The sequence below is a fragment of the Suricata suricatta genome, chromosome 3 (assembly GCF_006229205.1).
Source record: "Suricata suricatta isolate VVHF042 chromosome 3, meerkat_22Aug2017_6uvM2_HiC, whole genome shotgun sequence".
NCBI lineage: Eukaryota > Metazoa > Chordata > Mammalia > Carnivora > Herpestidae > Suricata > Suricata suricatta.
Window position 1 is genome coordinate 166,262,670 of NC_043702.1, and position 21,553 is coordinate 166,284,222.

A 21,553-nucleotide genomic window follows, 5' to 3' on the forward strand; every position below is an offset into this window, starting at 1 on the left:
CGCGCCGCGCCGGCGCCGGGCGGCAGGATGGGCTGTATCCAAAGCATCACCTGCAAGGCGCGGATCCGGCGCGAGAACATCGTGGTGTACGATGTGTGCGCCACCATCGACCAGTGCCCCACGCGCATCGAGGAGACCTCGCCCATCGTCCTGCGCTACAAGACCCCCTACTTCAAAGCCTCGGCCCGCGTGGTCATGCCCCCCATCCCCCGCCACGAGACCTGGGTGGTGGGCTGGATCCAGGCGTGCAACCAGATGGAGTTCTTCAACACCTACAGCGACCTGGGCATGTAAGCGACTGGCGGCGCGGAGCCGGAGCCGGGTCCCCGGCCCCGTCTCTCCTCCCCACCCCGACCCTCCCGCTCAGCTCCTTCTTAGCGCTCTCCCCATCCTCTTTCTAAACCTTCCTCCCGCCTCCTCTTCCACTTCCCTCCTCCTTGCGCTTTTGTTTCAGTGACAGGGCGGGTGCAGGGAGGCTCCTCGCGAAGGCATTTTCTGGTGGTTTGCTTCTGACTCCCCGTGAACGCGAGGAGGACGGTGCGGGGCGGCGAGAACACGACGAGGAGGGTTCGAGAGACGGGCGTAGGGGTGGCTGGCGAGTGCCCTGGGAGTTTCGGGGCGCCGTCTGGGCTTAGTGGGGGGTTTCCCGGGAAGAGTTTGGGGGGACCTGTGGCGAGAGGAGCGGAGTGGAGTGCCGGGGGCGCACAGGCTGTGTCGCGCGTCCTTTGGAAAAGCCCGAGCGGGCTCGGAGGAGAAGGTCCCGGGCGTCCGAGCGGGACTTGCTGGTTCTGCCCTTGTTCCCTCGACCGTTGGATTGGACACCTTGTGTCCCAGGCCGAGGAGCCTGCGGGCAGTAACATTCGGAGTCGCAGACCCGGCCGGGCGGCCTCTCCGGCTCGGCGCCCTCTGAGCATCTTGTGATCTTGTGCGAGCAGCCAGGGGCTGGCGTGGCGCTCGGTTTCCTTGTGCTCCTAGCAAAGTAGTGGTCCCCTGGCTGTCCAGGGTCCTTACTTAACTCCCCACAACTTCACTGACTGCGGCGCTGGAACGGATTCCTTAGCGCCCACCGGCGAATCCAGTCGGCGAGCGGGGAGCTCTCCAACTTCCTTCAGCAGCGCCGCTCGGTGCGCGCGGGGCTGGGCGGCTGCGGGGAGACCCAGCCCCGCGGCGAGTGCGCGGCCGCGGCCCGGAGCCCACGGCCTGCTCCAGCGGCCAAGACTTTTTGGTTACTCGGTTTTTTCAACCTCCCTGCCCGCTCCCTTGCAGAAGCAGAGTCTGAGCAGTTGGCGGCTACAGCGGCTAAAGGTTTGGGGCCTGCATCCTACCTGTGTTACGGTGTTGGTCCAGAGCACCTTCCCTGCAGCCAGTAGAGAAACCCTTTTCTGGAAATTTCGGCCTCGTGCCATTTATCACCCTAAGACTCTAGAGCTCCCGAGGTTCCTCTCTTGAATTTTGAGATGGGGCGAGCATGTTTCTGTTTCCAAAGGTCAAACTATCTTCCTAGCGGCAGTTTGCAGGCTGCTTCTTGCGCTCTGAGAGCATGTAAATTAACACTAGGCATGGGTGCTAAAAGAAAACTTGACAGGTCGTTTTGTTCCCCTCACCTCCGCCTCGGAGAGTTTGAACTTTTGAAGCACAGGATCTCAGTGCTGGAGAAAGCTCATTCCTAGTGAAGATGGGTGAGCGCCTAGTTTCTTCCTGTAATGCCTCTGTTCGCTGCGTTCTTATCTTCCTGGAAAACAGCTGGATGTAAGAAATGGGGAGGGGGAGGACGTATTATTTTGGGTGAATCATGCCTTTTAAAACCAGACACACCCTCAAAAGGATGATGATATCTGAATACATGGTCTCTTAAAGTGGTTTTTGTAGAAGCTGTTTCCAGCAAAGTCAGAGAAAGCCCTAGACCAGGCAAAGGTCTTCTCTTTTGTCTCCCTCTTTGGGCTCTGATGGCAGTGTGCTCCTAGGCTGGGGTTGGGAGGCAGTGGGGGGCCGTAATTGCAGGCAGGGGAGGCTGGGAGGGACTGGACAGAGTGAGCCTCACTCTTCCCCAGGCTGCGCGTCTAGCCGTCTCTGTTGTTGAACATCCCTCATGAATCAGTACACCAAAAGCAAACAAACAGTTTGTTTCCATAAAAGAAAATAATCTCCTGCCTCAGGGAAAGCCAAAGTGAGCTATCGACAGACGTAGTAGATGAACTTCCTTGGATCTGTGGGAGGGTGTGTCCACAACGGAACCAACTATAATGGGGACAGACGGGTGTTGGATCTGAGACACTCATATTCCCCGACCTTTCCTTACTGAATTCTTGCCTCTTGGGCCTGGAAAAAAGTTTAAACTGCCACTGCCAGTATTTTACGATTCTTGGTGGTTGTCCTGATGCAGGAGAATCATCACGTTCCCCAGAAATCATGAAGCATATTATTGGAGATCTGTACCCAGAGTCTATGTGTCTCCGTGGCCGCAGGGATTGCTGTGAATTTAAGGATTCTTTGCAGTCTAGATTTGATTGAACTGATCTCCGCAAAATATTTATGACCCGAAAACTTTAGCCAGTGCAGACTTTTTAATGGGACCTCATATTGCATGAAAGTCCTCACGGCCTATTTGTTATTATCCACGTTAGCCAGTATCTTGGGAGGGGGAAAACAACACTGCAGGCTGCGTTTTCACCCCTGTGCAATGCTCTTGTTCCGTGAAGCATGATATGATCAGAGGGGTTTAGGCTAGAAAGCTGCCTTTTCAACATTATAAAAGCGACTGCCAGAGGAAATCCACAATTGAAAATGGCAAGAAACTTCTAGTGACAGGCTTAAAAAGAAAACATGGGCTTTTGTGGTTTAGGGTTTCAACATTTCCAAAGAGGAGTAGGTTTCTGAAGGTGCATTTGAAATCATTGATGATATTGATGGCCAGAGCTTCATTTGAACTTGAACTCCAGTGTCTCGGATAGGCCTCCCGCGATCGCACAGAACCCAGGCTGGTGAATACTTGTGTCCCCTATTTATGTGTCCTTTGGGCCTGGTGAACCCTGCTAATGCAGCCCTGGGGAGACAGCCGCACGTCTTCTTCTTTTGGGGATGAAGGGCCTCTGGCTTTTCTCAGTCATCCCATCAGTAAACAGATATTCACCAAGCACCTCCCAGAAAAGGGCACCAGCAAAGAAAGGGAAGGACCAGCAGGTAGCTTTCCTGTTCCTCAGTAGGACGGAGGGGCGCATGCAGAACAAGCCAGCGCTTCTGGGCAGTGGTGTCCTGCCCGAGAAATGCTGGAGACAGGAGTGGGAAAGCAGGCGGCATGCTCTGGACTAGAAGGACTGGCACTGGATGTGAGGAATAGGTAAGGTTCAGCTATACGAGGAGGGGCTAATTCTTAAGGGGGAAGAACAGCAAATACATGGAGTCAGGAAATGAGAAGTTGTTCCAAGGGGCATAAGTAGGCTGGAGGAGGGGAGCTTTGAGGTAGGAGAGCAGTGGGAGTCTGAAAACAGGCTGGGGTCTGTTGGGAAAGGCCTAGGACAACGCGACCCAGAAAGGAGAAGGTTGAGTTCAGGTCATCTAAACCAAGACAGAGTGTCAGGAGGCTCTTCCCACTTCCTTCAGACCTCCCGGGCATGCGGGAGCTTTTCAAGAGAGACACATAAATCTCGGGATGGAACTATTTTGAATGTAGGGTGCGACACCCAAGAGGTTTCCTGAGTGACGTTTAAACAAAGAATGGGGTTCATGTGTCAAGGATGGATGGGGTGAAGCTGAGGTCAGGGGGAGAGCTGGCCGCCACCCTCCCCACTCTCTGTGAGCCCGTGCGAGGGAACTCTGGTCAGCCCAGGTGAAACTTTAGGAGATCGTAGCTCACTCCTGCCTCTCTCGACTCTTTCTTCAGAGCCAACGTTAATGAGAATTTGACTCCACCTCCTCACCTGGGTCGTCTGTTCATTTCACCCCAAGCTGGTTTCTATCGGTTGCAGGATCGTTCTTGCTCGGTTGGCGGTGTCCGTGTTACCCATCCAGCAGACACGGTGGAGAGACACTTTTCCAGCAATATTCCACATAGCTGACAGCTTCCTCCATCTTGAATCACTTCCACCTTTTAGCTTTATGCTATTTTCCTAGCTGTGTCTCTGTCTTACCTCAAAGTGCAGTTCATCGGGACATTACTCATTCGATCCTCTCCCCGAGTAATTTTATCCGTCCCAATGTCAGCAGACACTCTCTCTGTGTGACATGCGGTCACCTGCAGTATAGGTGTGTGTGTCTATGTAGCCTCCACTCAGCTGTCCCAAAGACATCTCAAATTTAATGGATCCAAACTGGAACTCCTGGAACTCTCTCTCTCTCTTTTAATGTTTATTTATTTTGAGAGAGGGAAACAGAGACTCTCAAGCAGGCTCCACACTCAGCACAGAGCCGACCGTGGGGCTTGATCCCACGATGGCGAGACCACAACCTGAGCCGCTATCTAGAGTTGGACGCTTAACCGGCTGAGCCACCTAGGCACCCCCAAACTGGAACTCTTGATTGCCACTACAGCTCCCTCCCCAAATCTGCATCTTCACCATCCTTCCCTCATCATGGTAACTGCCCCCACCCCCCAGCCCCTGAGCTGCTCAGGATGAAACATCTGTATGTCATGCTAGATATCTTCCTACGGGTCCAGTCTAGCATCAAACCCTGTTGGTCCCGTCTGCAAGAGAGCTCTGTGATCGGCCCCCTGTCTGCATCACTCATACCCTCATAGGACAGGTCACTGCCAACTCTCCTCTGTTCCAACAGAGGATTTCTAGACAAACTTACCACTTCCATTCTTGGCCACCCCCTACCTCCAGTCTCTTCCCCACACAGCAGCCAAGTGATATTTTTTGAAACATAAATATTATCACTTTCCTGCTTAAACTTTTTTTTTACTGATAACTCATTGCAATCAGAATACAGTTTGAATTTGTATCCAAATTCAAGGGACAGTCTCTTCCCTGGTCTCCGAATTTCTGTCCTCAAGCCGTGATGGTCTGTTTCCATTTCTTAAAAAATCCCAGCTTCACCCCAGTTCAGAACTTTGCCTGTGCTGCTCTGTGTCTGACATCCTCCTGTTGCTCACCCTTCTCTAGAAAATTCCTACTTCTCATTCACCTTTAAGCTGGTACCTCCTCAGAAGCCACTCCGATTTCACAGTTTAAGTTCAGGCTCTTCTGGTCTCTTTGAGACACTATTCTTTTACTTGTTACAGTAAGTAAGAGTGTAATACTATACTTATCTAATACTGACCCTTTTATTGCCCCATGAAAGCAGATACTATATCCATTTCCTTCCAGATGAAGAGTGCATAGCTCCTAGCAGATACTCCATAAACATTTGAAAAAATAAATGAGCCATTTTTTTTTTCTGACCTCAGATAGCCGATGTCATCTGCAAACAATCCTGCAACAAATCTTCAAAGTCAGCTTTTCATAGTAAACCCAAGGCTGACCCTGCTGAGCTCTTGAACTCTAGACATATGAGCCGCCGCTTAGCACGCATCCAGTTTCACATCACTATGCTTTTGTGTCCTTTCATCCTGCCTTGTCCCACCTGATCCACTGCACAGAGCTTCTGTCTGTCACTTCTTCTGTCTCTCGGCAAGGGTCTGTGCCCCCACGACGGTGCTCAGCAAACACTGAAGCCTCACTTTCACGTCACCTGTGATAACGTGGCATCCAGCGTCTGTTCGAGGAGAGGTAACATAGAGACCTTGTCATAGGACTGTTCACCCGCATCGCTGTCTCGTGGCCTCTCAGGACTTGGGTATTTAGCACTTAGCGTCATGTACCCCAAAGCTATCACCCCTTCTTGTTCATGGCTGCGTGAACAGTGTGGCTCTCACTGGTCAGGAGGCGCCTCCTTTGGGCATCTGAGAAGCCGCCAGGGCATTGCACCAACAGCCATCCTCCATTCCTGTTACATCCCTGGATGGGGGGCAGGGTGGGGCTCATGATCTGGAAGTAGCTAGAGCTGCTCCCCACCAGAAACAGTGGGACTCCCAGTCTAGAGCATCAGATGGGAAACAGGATGCGCTTTCCTTATTAGAGTCCTGAGTGTCCTTGAAGGGGAAGTGGCCTAACCTTTCGTCTCTAATCTTCTCATCTTGGAATAGAGGACCAGCAGCAGATTAGCAGGTCTTATCAGGAAGCCTCAAGCTCACAGGAGATAAAGCACAACCCTGGGGCTGGAGAGAGTGGGAGGAACCAGAGGAACCATCGGGGAAAGGGGTTAAAGGGGGAGTTCAAAATGTGGCTGGTGTAACCCAGGATGCTCAAGCACAGCCCCGGCACTGAGCAGGGGGGATAGTAGGTGTCAGTGACCGTCCACTGGACAGCAGAGGCAGAAGCTGTCTTTGGGGCCAGGTCTGTAGACGCTTCGTGTTCCAGGTTGAGCGAGAAGGCTGGTGTGGCGCCTGGGTGGCTCAGCCGGAGAAGCACCTGCATCTTGGTTTCAGCTCAGGCCTTGATCTCACAGTTCATGAGTTTGAGCCGTGCACTGGGCTCCGCGCTGACAGGGCAGGGTCTGTTTGGGATCCTCTCTGCCCGTCCCACACTCTCTTTCTCTCTCTCAAAATAAATAAACTTTAAAAGAGAGAGAGAGAGGAAGAAAGAAGGCTGGCAGCTGCTGTGGCCTCAGGCCTCACTTCTCCCTCGGTGCTCCTCCAGGAGAGGCTCAGGGGGACCCAAGGCCCCAAGTAGGGGATTCTGTAGCTCTCTTCTCGTCCAGCCCCTTGGGTCACAGATAACAGAGGAGATGCCCTTTCTGACATGTTCACGGTAACAGGCCATAGGAAGTGGCCGCAATTTATGAGAGGCTATTATGAGAAGAGAAATAATGTGAAGTTAGCAGCAACAGAGCATTCTGGTGACTGCTCCCAGAGAGGCAGGGCCCATGTGGGGCTGGGGTTCCCGGCAGGGGTTGGGGCCCCCATGGCTACCACAGAGACGCATCCACACAGACAGTCATGGATGAGCTGCCTGTCTTTCTTACCAGCCCCTGCTAAAAATCAGAGGAAGGCTTTGCCGTGGGTTGTACACTGAGGGGTGGCCCCCTGGGTCTGGGAGGTGCTGCTACCCAAGGGACACGAAGGGAGGGGGACGAGATGACATGAAAGGTCTCTGTGCTGAGTGCTGTCCACACATGGCCTCAGGAAGCCTCAGCAGCCAAAGGGGTGGTCCCGTGGTGGCAGGGGTTAGTAGGGGACCTGGGACCTCAGCCCCAAGCAGCCCCACCGGAAGCCAGGATGGGGCCATCATCAGCCCGTCACTCTGTCTGCCCCGCTGCCCCAACTCCTAGAAAGGAGGCGCTTTCAACTCCCTCTGCAGAATGCCAATGTCCCTCCCCCCTTCGCTGGTCTTTTCCAAAGAGGACCTATCTAGTTGTAATGTGTTCCTCAGACGTGTCTATTTCCTCACTCGTTGGGAAATGGAGACAGCTGTCCCGAGGTCACAGATGTGCAGCTCTCAGAGCTCCTGCTGAGGGTCGATGTCAGCTGGATCTTGGAGAGGGCAGTTCAGAGAAAGCAGGGGACCAGCTCCATCCCTCGCCCAGGATCTCATGCCCTGGGAGCAAGGGGACAATGCCTTCTTGGCTCCTGGGGACCCCACGCCGGCCAGTCTGGGCTGCAGGACTTAGGCTGTGCCTCCTCCTCCAGGAGCTTCCTAAAGGGGCCCGTGTCAGCTCTGACGGGCAGCACGGCACTCACCGGCAGACAGTCACCCAGACCACTCAGCCCCCTGGACTTCAGAGTCCATTCGTCCCTCAGCCTCTCCAGGCAACTGCTGTCTGCACGAAGGATCAGGAAGAGAAAGCAGCCCTGCTAGTGGTGGCACAAGGCTGTGGGCGTGAGGGTCGGCTCGCTGGATGTACGTCCTGTCCTGTTACACCTTTCCCACACCATGCTCTTCCAGGAAGGACTTTCCAGCCTGGGCGGGGAGGAGGGGGTGGCCAGATAGGACCGATACCCAGAGTGATTCACATCCAGATTATTGCTAATGTGTCTACTTTCATTAATATCCTTGATGCTTTCCTTATAGAAGGATTTTGTCTCTTTATAAAAAGGAGACTTCATGCAGGCAACCTGACAATAATCACGAAACACATTTAGGACAACCGTTATTCACATCTTAGATAAGTGAGCAGAGGCCCAAAGAGACTAATTTGTGTGCTCAAGGTCACCCTGGCAGGCACTGGTTGGGTCAGGCTTGGTGTCCAGGCTTCCCAACTCCTGCCCTAGAGCCTTTCTGTGCCAAGTGCACAGTCAGCCAACCCTGGACAGGAGCTGCGGGCAAGAGAGGTCCTCCTCAGAGCCGCACATGCTGCACACCTCTGGGTCAGTCAGCAGTTTTGGCCTCCAAAGACAAGAGAGGGCAGAGAGGAACATCGGAATGCGTTCAACGGGAGCACAGAGAAATTTTCAGGCTGTTGGATTAAAGTGAAATAAATAAGACCCTGGTTTCTGATGGCACCCCATGGGGTCTGTGTGATAGGCCTGCCCCAGAAAGCCTCTGGCTGGCGCCCTCCCTTGGGGCCTGACCTTTCCAAGCTGGCCTTGGGCCTCCACCAGGCCCGGGCACTCAGAGGCTGTCAGAGGTCTGGCTAATGGGAAGCAATAAGCCAGCGTCCACGGTCAGCAGGGCTCCTGCAGTATCTTGAAGAGACAGGCGGGCTGAGCAGCTCAGGGCTTCTGGGCCTGATTGGTGGCCTGGACAGGCTCTGGCAAGTTGGAAATGGCCAATAACAAGCCAATGAGATGTTGCTTTGCTCTAGAAATGGGAGGAGGGGGCCAGAGTCAGGGGCTGGGGTATGTGAGGAGTGAAAGGCTTGAAGGGGCTCAGACAGGCTGGTTGTGGGAGAGCAGGGTGCTACCCTCTCATCCTCCTATCAAGAGCCACCTGCTGACCCTTCTTTCCCCATGGTGGCCTCCACACCTAAGGCTGAGGGACTCAGTCCAAGACCAGATTTTTTTTTTCAGTGACTCAAATAATTGAGAATCTGTTCCAGACTTCCCTGAATAACCTTCCCACTTTTTTAATGAAAAATTAAAAATTTGTGGGGCGCCTTGGTGGCTCAATTGATTAAGTGTCCAATTTCAGCTCAGGTCATGATCTCACAGTTTGAGGGTTTGAGCCCCATGTCAGGCTCTGTGCTGACAGCTCAGAGCCTGGAGCCTGCTTTGGATTCTGTGTGTGTCTCTCTCTCTGCCCCTACCCCTCAGCTCAAAAATAAATAAACATTTAAAAAAAAAAAAGCAATTTGTGCCATAAAACTAAACCCACACGCCCAAGATTTCTTCACGGCCTTTGATGCCAGGGAGCCTGTCTCCTGCTGGGCCACACGTGCACTTTAAGGAAGGGGCAGGTATTGGCCTATTGTCTGTCTTCCCATGAGGCCATAAGCAGCCTCAACTTAACGATAGTCAGCCATTGTTGAACATGCGTCTGATGCTAAATGCATTGTGTGCCCATCTGCGAAGTAGGGCCATTCCTTTTCCCATAGTAGAGGTGAGGAAACTGAGGCCCGAAGGGGTTGAGGAACTTGCCTGGCATTACCCAGCCCATCAGAGACAGAGCCAGGATTGGAAACCAGATTTCCAGAGGCTCTGTGATGTTATACCACCTCATCAAGGGTTGAGTGAATGAATGAAGAAATGAAGAAATCCAGGGTGTTCAGGGTATTGCCTGAGTGCTTGCTTTTGTCCTTACTGAGCAGACCCGGGGAACAAAGGGTTTAATCAAATTGGAAGTAGCCAGCGTCCTCGCCTCCCAGCTGGTTTGCTCAGCTGGTCGTAACATGACGTTAATGAGACCGGGGTCTTGGGGTCAGACCCAGGGGACCCTCGCGGCACCCAAGTTGGTGTTCTTTACCCTTCCAGCTAGCAGTCACAGCAAAGTCTAAAGAGAAACCCCTAGGAAAATGCAGGCAGTGGGTCAGCAGAGTCATCCATGAGTCACAGAGCATTAGGGCATTGTGGGGGCTCATCTTGCCCACCTGCTTATCTTACAGATGGGGACACCAAAGCCCAGAGAAGGGCCATGACACAGCCAGTGAGTGGCACCCCCAAACCTCAAACCCATGACCTTCCGACTGTGGGCAGCCCTCGTCTGTAAAGTGGTGGTAATTGGGTCACCACCTTTGAGTTTTTCATCCCTTTCCCCCGCCCCCTATGCTGTTTGCTGAGGGTCCAGGTTTCTGGGCAGAGATGGCCACTCACCCAGGAGAGGAAGCCACACAGAGGCAGGAGGAACCTGGCACAGCACAGAGAGAACAGCTCAGATCAGCCCAAGGGATGTCTACACAGCTGCCAGGAACAGAGGGACCGGCCTGGTCCCTGTGTCCACAGACAGTGATTAGCAAGCAAGAAAGGAGAGGGTCTCCCCAGAGATGCCCATCACAGATGGCAGGAAATGGGAGGGTTTGGCAGCCCGGTGGGGGAGGGGTGTATGGAGAAATTGGGATTCTGCCTGGGTGCCCAGCAGCCCAGAATCCTTCTTCCCCCTACCTCATACCCCGCTCCCTCCCAGGTGCTATTGCCATGCGTGGGCCCCCTGGCCCACTGCCCACACACATGGTGGCATCATGGCCCCTGGCAACTTCCGAAGAAACAGAATCCAAGTGGTGTCAAAGATGACAGATTGTGAGGGGCCGGGGGCCTCCCCCGACAGCAGGGCTCCGCTGGAAGGCCCCTGTGGAGCAGAACAGATGGGGAAAGTCTGAGAGGGATACCCCAGCAGCCTGGAGACTCTGCTTCTGTTGTGGCTTTTAGGCGGGTTTCTCTCCATTTTTCTTCTTAATTTTGGTCTTATTTTTTGTTAACTTGAGGCATGTTAGCATAGGGGCATGATCGAAGTGGGCTGTCTGCTTCCTGTAAAGAAGGGAAGGGTAGACGGGAACAGAAACGAGCCAGTCAAGGTGGTGGGATGTAAGGAGGGTCTAGAGGAAGGACGGAGAGGGGGCCCTGCGTGCCTCCGAGCAGCCGATCACTTCTGCCTATCAGGTGACTCCAGAACTGTCTTCATCCCCCTCCAGGCCACCCATCAGTCATGGTGACTGGAAATTCAGAGCAATGTCAGGGGGGTCTTTCTCCCCTTTACACACTCCTGTTGCAGCCTGGTCCTCCCTCTTAAATCTTGCACTGGAACCTACCTCTGGCCCTGCCTGGAGGAGGAGGTGCCCTCTGATCTCCTGGCCTCGTTGGGCCCCTCACCATTGTCCTGTTGGCCTGCGGGGCCTTTTCAGGGCTGTGTCCACCACGAGCACCATCTCTGAATCCGTGTCGACCTTACCCTGCCTGGTTTCTGGCCCTCTGCGTATCTTGGGTCATTCTCTCTCACTCTGTCAAGTTGCTGAGCCTTAGCCAGATGGCTGCCCCAGCCCCCTGTCCTCCTAGGTCCTTCCTGGGGTGGGAGGGGAAAATGCAGAGGGGGTCCTGGCCCGAGATGCAATGTTGTCCTTTGCCCTGAAAGACTGTGAGCCACCCTGTCTTCTTCATACCTTCTAAGCCTACATTGGGCTACTGTCCTCTTGTGGGGACCAGGGGCAGGGTTCAAAAGCCATGGAAAGAGCTTTTTTTTTTAATTAAGTTTATTTATTTAGTTTGAGAGAGAGAGTGAGGGGCAGAGACAGAGAGAGAATCCCATGCAGATTCTGCACTCTCAGTGTAGAACCTGATGCAGGGATTGAACTCATGAACCATGTGATCGTGACCAAAGCCATAATCAAGAGTTGGACGCTTAACTAACTGAGCCACCAGGTGCCCCCATGAAAAGATTATAAGGAAAATTGTTTGGGACTTAAAGGGGCAACTAAACTAGAGTTCTGGATGTATGGCAAGGCAGCTGAAACTCAAGACAAGACCAGAGGTCTGGGGACGTCCCTAGATTGGGTGAAGCTGGGAAGGGCCGGTCCATTCACAGAAGTCTGTAGCAGAGGGATGGAGTATGAATGAAGTTTAAGAACATGGCTCACTGCCCTTATCCTCTTGGTGGACATCAGAAAGGCCTGGGTGTCAAGAGCAGATGCTAAGATGTGGGAAACAGGAGAGTCGATGAGGTGTGGATGGGACCCAGGGAAGCCACCGTCTGCTTGATTCCTGCCCGGCAAGGCCAGACAAACTCTTGACCTTCTGTCCTGCCCAGCCAGCCAGGTGTGAACTTGGGAGACCCAGGCAGGGCTGGTGCTTAGCTCACTCCCACCCTGGATGCCGAGAACAGCCACCCTCAGTCTTCTCTGCTGCAAAGCCCTGAGGGCAACAGTCTCTGGTCAGGTAGCGAAGCTGAGTGGCCCCAACTAAGGGGTGCCTGAGACAGAAGGGAGGGTTGGGGCCGGGAACCCCAAGGTGGCCCCTTCACAGCCAAGGTGGTGTCCTCCTGCCCGGGCCACTGTCTGATCTTCTCTCCGGTGTCCCCAAGCAAGGTCACCTTTTCCGAACCCAAGTCCCACAGAGAATCTCAACACCTGGGTGTACCTGTGGAGTCACTTAATCGCTATTACAAAGACTTTTCAGGGGCACTTGGGTGGCTCAGTCAGTTGAGCATCTGGCTTCGGCTCAGGTCATGATCTCACGGTTTGTGAAATCAAGCCCCACGTCAGGCTCTGTGCTGACAGCTAGCTCAGAGCCTGGAGCCTGTCTTCAGATTCTGTGTCTCCCTCTCTCTCTGACCCTTCTCTGCTCATGCTGTCTCTCTCTTTATCTCAAAAATAAAATATTTAAAAATTTAAAAAAATAAAAAGACTTTTTAGAGGTGGAATTAGTGCATAGTTAGACAAAAGGTTGAACAAAAGGTGTCCTGAAAGGGGTCATTGTGCAGATTTAGAGCCATCAAGGCCCCCTTCTCCTGCAGGAACTCCCAGGCCCTCAGCATCGAATGGAAGGGGCGAGAGGCGGCTCTGTCTGCCTGGTAAGGTTTCCATGTAAACCTTGTCTGTCAACCTTGAACCTTCAGATCTGTGCATAAAGGAGCCAGTTCTCTTTCAGCCAAATGGTTGAAGGGTGGCGTTCGTCCAGGACCTGAAGCCGGGGCACGTGGGCGCACCAGCCCCCACTGGGGGTTGTCTGTGAGCACTTGGAGCTTCAGATGGTTTCTTCTCTACTCACATGGCGCTGGGGGTTCTGTGGCTTGTGCCAGTGACGTCAGACCCAGGATGGTGGAATCCTGGGCCGGGAACCACCCCCCCCTCAACTGGACAGACAACCACCACTGGGCCAAGAAGAGTAGAGATGCTTCTGGGTCAGAAGATAGGTGCCTTTAGGTCTTTGCTCCAGGGGAGAAATCCATCCTTACTTGGAGTGGTTTTTCTAAGACGTACTCTCAGCATCTGGTGCTTCTTGAAATGTCTGGGCATCAGAATCAGAATCTAGAATTTCACCTGAGTGTTTATGACCTGCCACAAAAGGGAAAAAGATTTCAGAACATTTTCATGTGATTCCGAAAGAGCAAAGGCATTGAAAGAACATTCTGTTAGAAACAGCTCTGGTTAAATGGAAGCAGAGTAGCTAGAGAGACGGAAGGGGTAGATGGGGAGGCTGTCTTCACTGGGATATGTCAAGGACTAAGCATATCTGGAGTTCAAGAACACAGACGTAGTTACAGGGTAGTGTCAAACTCTTGAGCTGTTGCAGCTCTACCTGCAATCTCCAGGATTCAGTTTCTTCTGTGATGCTGTCCGTTAGTCAACATCCTGAGATTCATATGCATGAACCAGGACGGAACTGAGATGGAGCTCCCTGACCTGCAGTCTGTTGGTGAAAACCAACTTCCATACAAGCTCAAAATGTTGGTTCTGGATCACTCCATCCAACTTCTGGAGAGTCACTATTTATGTCCGTGAGGTCAGACTTGTTCCTTGTGTTGTGCAGATGTTCTGTAGTTCTTGCCAAATTTCATCTGCTTGATCTACTAGTTGTTGAGAAGGTCTGTTGAAACTTCTCTCTGTGCTGGGGTGTTCATCACTCTTCCCACAGGGTTCTTGAGTTGGCTTTATATGTTTTGAGGCTGAGCCCACTTACTTCTTTGGTTTTGCTTCCTCTTCCTTCTTGACCTCTGGGGAGTCTTTGTTTGCAAGGTCAACCATCGATTCCATAAGAGATTCGTAAGGGAGGGTTTTCCAAGATATTTATTTCACTACATTATGATTTCCTTCCTAGGTTCTTCTGGTCCTTAACTGTAGGCAAAAGTAAGACAAGAAATAAGCGGGGCGCCTGGGTAGCTCAGTCGGTTAAGCATCCTGCTTCGGCTCAGGTCATGATCTCACGGTTTGTGAGTTTGAGCCCCATGTCAGGCTCTGTGCTGACAGCTAGCTCAGAGCCTGGATCCTGCTTCGGATTCTGTATCTCCCTCTCTCTCTGACCCTCCCCTGCTCTCACTGTCTCCCTCTGTCTCTCAAAAATAAATAAATAACACTAAAAAAAGAATTTAAAAAAGACAAGAAATAAGTTTTTTGTGGCTACCTTTTCTGGTTTGAAGGAATGCCTTCCAAAGCAAGCTGCTTATCTAGACAAAGCCCTTTGGTAATAAGAAGAGCTGAGGTTTCTCAGCAACCCACCTCTGGGGATGAAGAGAGGAGCCAAGGCACTGAAAGGCTCTTGGATTGAGGGGGTCTGGGAAGACCTCCACTATGCACTGGATGCAGCCAACTAGGGCATACTGTTGTCTCAGAGACTCCATTTCTCTGCACTGTTGTAAGTGCTCTCTGTTCAAGGACTACGGCACTTTTCCCCATCTGTACATTCTTCAGGGCCTCAACTCTGCCTGGATGAGCCAGAATGTTCTGGAGGGGAAAGCTGCATTCCTTAGAAGCCTCGAGGCCCTGCCCTGAGCACAGCCATGCTTCGTGTCTCTCTGTGGCATCAGAGACTCAGAAGGAGTTGGCTCCAGATTTCCCCGCTCTTTTTCCCTGGGCTGACCCCTGAGGCCGATTTTGCACTGGCATTTGGCTTCTGGCAGGTGGCTGGCTTGTTTTCCTCCCTCTCTTCCAGATGGCTCTGAGAAGGACCAACAGGAGGAGGGAGGAGGCGGGGAGGCAAAGCTCTCTGCCATTTGGCAGGCGTAACCAGGGACCCCAGAGGAGGCACACACGTGCCTGGCATTGCCCTGGTTCTCCTCAGGCTGACTCTCTCCAGATGTGGGGCTGGGGGTGGGGAAGCCCCGCGTCGAGCTAACCCGGGGTGTGCCAATCACAAGGTAGTCGGGGTCACATAAAAGTGGAATCCGGTGACAAAAGACTAGACTGCAATGTCAGCGTTTACAAGAGTGTGTTTCTGTAGTGCCTTCTGCTGAGACTCAGACTCGTTCTTAGAGGCAGTGCTGTCTGGATGACACGGGAGAAAACCAAGGCTCGGGAAGCTTCAATGATTTGGCAGGTGTACGTGGTTCAGAAGTGGCGACACTTGCCATCTGACTCCAAATTGATGGCTCCCTTTAGGAAGCTGATGCTAGAAAAGGAAGAGGCACTAGAACTTTAGAAGCTGAAAAGACCACAGAGTCCTCAATCCGATGGCTTTATTTTGCAAGTTAAGCAATGACACAGGTGTGAAAAGAGGTAAAGGGAAACATCCAAGGTCCTACAAGCAGACCAGCAGAGATCCTCCAAGGACTGAGTTTATTTTAAAATGTGTCTGCGTTTTTAATAATAATTCAGGGAGCTTAATTTTTTATGCAAGCTTCTCCTTTCTCTGGGAAACACACTCTATAAGGCAGTAGCGGGTCTGCAGGAATGACCTTGCCTGGACAGGTGCTGTATCCAGGGCGCAGGGTCTGAGCCTCTGCCATCAGCCGGGCCTCCTGGTGCTCAGGGCGGAGTGAATTGTCTCCTCCCTCATGTCCGTGTGGTGCCCATCAGAGATCTGAGCTCCACTTCGCCCAGGTCACAGCACCGCATAGCACAGAGCCTGCTTGTGATTCTCTCTCTCTCTCTCAAAATAATAAACTTTAGAAAACATCTTTTTAATAAATAAATAAATTCATATTCTGTCTATTGCACATAAGGAAACTGAGGCCCTTCAGAGATCCTGTGATTTGCCCAAAATCGCAGTGCTCGAACCAGAACTGAAGAGCAGCTTCAAAGGACTCCTAGGCTCTGCTCCTGACCACCGGGATTAGATACAGCTTTTCTCATACTACTGCTTCACCTACAAGAGAAAAATTAACCTTACGATTCCAAGCAGGGCTTGAGAAGGCTGAGAGCAGCAAATACTAGGGGCTCCTGTTAACCAAGCTATTGCACACCCTCTTACAAGCTGCAAATATAGGAGAGGTGTTTCAGGGATTCTTCTGAGGGCCAACAAAACACTCTAAAAAAAATGACACAGAGATTTGTGCTCTTTGTGTTACCAGCTCTTTAGACCTCTCATGGCTTTCCCTTGCATTCAGATGAGGTTTCCATGCGGCAGAGTTGGGTGGAGCTAGAGATTCCTTGTCTTCGATGTCCCTGTTGGAGGTGGAGCACTAGATCCTCAGGCAGGAGACACCAATGTGGAGAAGGGCGCATGGTTCAGAGCCACCCGTCTCCTGAAACTCACTGTCCTTAACTTCTCTTTGACTGGAGGCCACATAGCTTGAAAGAGTGTGGACTCGGAGCCTCCCTGCTGAGGCCGTGTACATAGGTCTGTACGTAGCCATTACGAGCTGTGTGACTTCAGACATCTCAGGTACCTCTCTGTGCCTCTGCTTCCCCCTCCATAAAAGGCAGTGCCTACTGCATAAAGTTGTTCAGAAGATTGCATGAGTCAACATTTGTGAAGTGCTTATAGCAGTGCCTGATGTATCGCAGGTGCTCTGTGGTTTTATTTATTTTTTTAATGAGTGAACAAATAACCAAATGGACAACTATTTATTGAATACCTGGACATGCCAGGAACTATGGTAGGAAATCTTTCATACCATCCAGAAACACTGGATAAAAGCCCTTTATCCAGCTAAATCAGCCAGCTGGTGTTAAGCACTTGGGTACTTGGGACCATGCAGGGTCCGCTGTGGGCTTTGTAGTCAGGGAGGCCCACCCAGAGGTGGCGGAACCCGATAGACCAGAAGAAACCACTTAAAGATTGCCACATATTGCCTTTTCTCCAAGCAGAATTATACCCGTTCCCTAAAGTGTCCTTACGGGTTTAGACATGCTCATCCTTGGGACCCTGTTCCCAGAGAAGGTCTAGCATGAGTGGGCAGCGGCCACGAAGGACTTCCCATCCGGGCATTGTTATCCCAGCATTGTGCCTGCTTTGAACCTCCAGAACTACAGCATTCCAGCAAAAGAGGTCGGCTGTTACCTTCAGCAGCCTCTAGGACTTTTCTGGCCGTCCTCACTGCCTGCACGTCCCTGTTCTAGATGTCAGCACGCTTCCCTGCCCCATGTCCACTACTGGGCTGCCCTTGTTTTCCTTCCTGACCACTGCTCCCAGGACAGATTTCTCTCTTCTCCTCTCCTCCTGGATCTGGTGTCTCCTGAACCGCAGACCCAGAGCTCAAAGCCCTTGGATTAGATTATAAGCTCAGAATTTCTAGGAACCCTAATGGCTCTGTGTGTGTACTTGTCTGGGGATGGGACCTGCAAAGAAAGATTGCAGCACCATTACCACAAAGTCATCAACTGAGCCTGAGCACTGACACTGAGGAAGGCGGAGGACCCATAGCATCTAGGGGAAGCTCGGGATGACGGCAGGTCGTAGGAGCCAATATGAAATGCATGCGAGTGCTCAGGAGGCTGGTTACCTGCGCCGACAGGTTGACAGAGATGTCCCCTGAGCCCCATTTCCCACGATTTGTCCACTCTACCATCCTACCTGCTTTCTGGGTTCTGAATTTGAACATCAGCTTCATGTGCCACCCCTGACCCAGTAATCGATAAGTTTAATTCAGAGGTACGAAAAGGGATTTGGACAGGATCCTAAATAAACATAATGCTTTGTGGTCCCAGATGTCATAAATCCCTGCGTGGAGAAGGTAGAAATTCGCCCTTGAGACCAGAAGCCTTTTCAGCAAAATGGCCGTGGCAGTAACTCTGAAAGATCAGTTCATTGAACTAAAGGCCCAGCTCATTCCCATGAATTGTCCTCAGGGAAGCTTCTGGACCTTGCAGACCCTGTTAATAATAACCATCCTTCATCTTGGTAATAGAAACTTACAAAGTGCTTCTGCTTGTAACGTTTCCTTTGCTCTTCGCAGTGGCTGTAAGAGGAAGGTAGAGAAGGTATCATCTTTTTTTTTGCAAGTGAAGAAAGCAAGACTCAGCAGAGGTACATGATGTGTCCAAGGCCAGAAAGAAGGCACAGGCATAGGATGAAACAAGCTTCTTCTAACTTGCGACCCACGATCTGTCCACTTTGCCATCCTTCTAGCCCCGGGTTCTGAGCATCAACTTGATGGGCAGCTAACCAAGAAGAGCCAGTCACCTTTCATTTGGAAAACTTGTATAGATGGGCTCCATTTGGTGCCAAAAATGTGTCTGACTTGAGCTTGTCTTTGAGAATATATGGATCCAAGATGTGCATTTTGCTGACTTATGCTAAGATGATGCTTTGTGGCCTCTCTTAAAGTCACAAAGCAGCTGAAAGGGAATTAGGGAAAACATCTGACTCATGCCTCACTCTCCTCCAGGAAACCCAGAAGCAGGTGGGTGTCCTATATAATGCGGGCCCTTACACAGACACACACACACACACACACACACACACACACACACCTTTGCCCATGGAAAAGCTTCCTTTGAAGCCCTTTGGAAACCCAAGTAAAGTGGTGATGCCATGATGGCATCTGCACCCAACCCCCAAGATACCCAGGAAGGCAAGACACCAGATGCATTCTGGGACACCATTTTTTTTTTTTTTTTTTTTTTGCCATTCAGACAGGTTGGGCAGGTGGAGTGCGACAGGTGCAAGCACTTCCAAAATGTCAAGTCTTGCCTTGGTTCTATGCTGAGAAGGCAGCTCCAATTTGGAAAAACGAACCTGCTGGAAACAGTCTTGATGGAAAAGAGGAGAGTCTGAGGCAGAAATGGCGATTCCTACAGTTCTTGGGCCTTCTGAGTCTGGATATCAGACAAGGGTCACCTGCTTTGTCCCAGGGCCCTCCAGGGAACACAGCCTTTACCTAGACTAAAGTAGATTCAACCGCTTAGGGCACCCTACACCCTGTCTTTTTTTGGCATAGTCTGAGAATCAAGGCACTAGAAGTCTAATGTGGGCCTTTGGAATGACAGTCAAGCCTAGCAGGTGGTGTTGAGTCCTCCCCTCCTCCCCACCTGCATCACAGGTTTTTTCCAAAAAAATGCAAAAGTTCTCATTTTCATAGGCGGGAGAAAGTTTGAAAGACTTTCTTTGGAGGAGAGGGTTGGTTTTTTAGTGGAAAGATGAATGATGTCTTAGAGAAGCCCCTGGGTGAGATCCCAAGGGGGAGAACAGAGTGGGGCTTTCTTCCATAAAGAAACGATGGGTCTCTCCTTCCCCTGTGGGCTACCTTTGATGTGCTCTTTAGCTCTTGAAGCTGCAGAGTTTGCCCTGAGGAAAGTTAGTTTACACTGTTACTGAAGGAAAAAGCTGAGGTTTGAGAGATAAACAGCCACCCACTCCCTGTCTGTCAAGAGCCAGTACAGCTTAAGATGAATGGGAGACCTCTCTGCTCCCCTCTCCGCCCGCCCCATCTGATTCCTCCTGCTTCATCGTGAGGACAGCCAGCCTCCTCCTCCCCATCCCTGCCTCCCACCTTTTGGAACTGAGCTAATGCTTTAGGAAATATTTAATGTTCCTATGCCTCCCTTGCACAGAACCAGTTTAAGGATTCTTGGGATCCTGGTTTTAAATCCATCTCTTTCATTTCCTACAAATATATTGCCATCTGTTGATTTCATTCCTATGACACCCACATCAAGGTCATTCATAAGGAGGATTAGAACCCTTCCGAGACCCTTTGCTCACTCAGCCCCTTCCCCCATTCAAATGTCTGAGCCTGCCTGAGTCTGTGGAAGCATAATCTCCTTCCCTTCCCCTTCCCCTCCCCCCTCTCTGCTTCTCTCTGTCTCTGTCTCCATAAACAGGTGCGCAAATTTGACAGACTATCAGGAAATTTTGTTTTGACATTTGTTTCTTGAGTAATAAGAACTAGGCACTCACCAATCCCTTAATCCCTTGGGAACTTTGGTGGTTGGACCCACTAATTTGGGTTCAGGATTTCTTTGCTGCTTTTCTCAGCTATTTTGCTCCATCATTACTTCCTCCTTTATTCTCATCAAAGGTAAGTGAGCAGGTGGTGCACCCTCTGTCCTTCAGCCCTGAGGGCAACCAGTCTCTGTCATCCTGCCACCCCGCCTGCACTGGGATTGGAGGGTTCCAGGAAGGATTAAAAGAGATGTTCTGTGCCAAGGATTCAGCACCGAGCCTGGCTTGCAGTGAAGGGCTCCATATGCATTATCGGTGGTGTTACTGAAGCATCTGCCAGTCCTGTCCTTTAACCTAACCTTCCTCAGATCCACCCTCTTCTCTCCATCCCCGCTTCCTAGAGCAAGCCTCAGCTCCTCTCACCTCCATGACCGCCTCCATGGCCTCCCAACCGGCCTCCCTGCCTCCCATCTCCATGCCCTTACCTCTACCACCTAGCCTCTGCATCTCAGAGTGGGCATCTCAGCATATAAATCCGATCATGTCACCCCTCCTCCTTAAAAGCCTCCTAAGGTTCTCCATGCCCTCCAAGATAACACTGAAACTCCTTACCAAATAGTGTCAAATGTCTGGAGACCTGGCCCTCCCTGCTTATTAGGAAGCCTGGGGCATCGAACCTGCCTTGGCCTGAGCCACAGCACACTGCATGCCGCCTGCGGCCAGGGTCCTCTCCCTTCTGAAATACACCTGTGAGTCTCCCCAGAGAGTTTCTCTGGCATCTGTCCCCACACCCCAAGTCTGGATCAGGACTCCTTCCCACTGCACAGCCTCCACAACACATTAATAGCCAGCACTTACATGTTCCCAAGTATTTCATAGATCTTAACTCACTTAATCCTCACAGCAGTCCTGTGAGCTGGGCACTGTTATTATAGCCACCTGTACATGAGGCAATTGAGTCATAGAGAAATTAAGTGATTTGCTCAGGATCACACAGCTCTTTAGAGCTGGGATTTGAACCCAGTGGTCTGGCCCCACTGGCTCTGTGGCTTCCTGTACTGTTGATCAAACCACAGCCTTTATTTGACTGATCTCCTTGACTTAGAAGCCATGTACTATGTGTGTTTGAATCCTGGTCCCGGCCACCCTGCCTGGCTCCGGGTAGGAGCACATCTCCTTCCAGTTAACCCTTCAGCCATTGCATCCTACTGAGGCCTGTGGGACTCAGTAGATTGAAGACCAGCTCACCTTATGCAGCCAGTTGCCTACTGGTCATTCCACAATAGGCCTAGTGTACCTTCTGTGTGTTAGAACCATGGGGTCAGAGACTTAGAAGACAGCCCTTCACCCTTGGGGACCTTGTGATTTGGTTGAGGAAATAAACAAGATTATACACAAATCTAGAGTCATGGTAATAATTCCTCAAAGCACAAACAAAGCCACTTTTTCTGA

General features: G+C 51.5%; 1 protein-coding gene across 1 annotated transcript in view; it reads left to right on the forward strand.

The window, feature by feature from the left end:
* The first annotated feature begins 6 nt into the window (after nucleotides 1-6).
* Nucleotides 7-21,553, forward strand: part of FAM78B (family with sequence similarity 78 member B) — a 79,608-nt gene continuing 58,061 nt past the window's right edge. Inside the window, exon 1 of the mRNA XM_029935688.1 lies at nucleotides 7-290. Within this exon, the coding sequence (XP_029791548.1) occupies nucleotides 28-290 (263 nt within the window). The 5' untranslated portion in view covers nucleotides 7-27. The remainder of the gene's footprint in view (nucleotides 291-21,553) is intronic.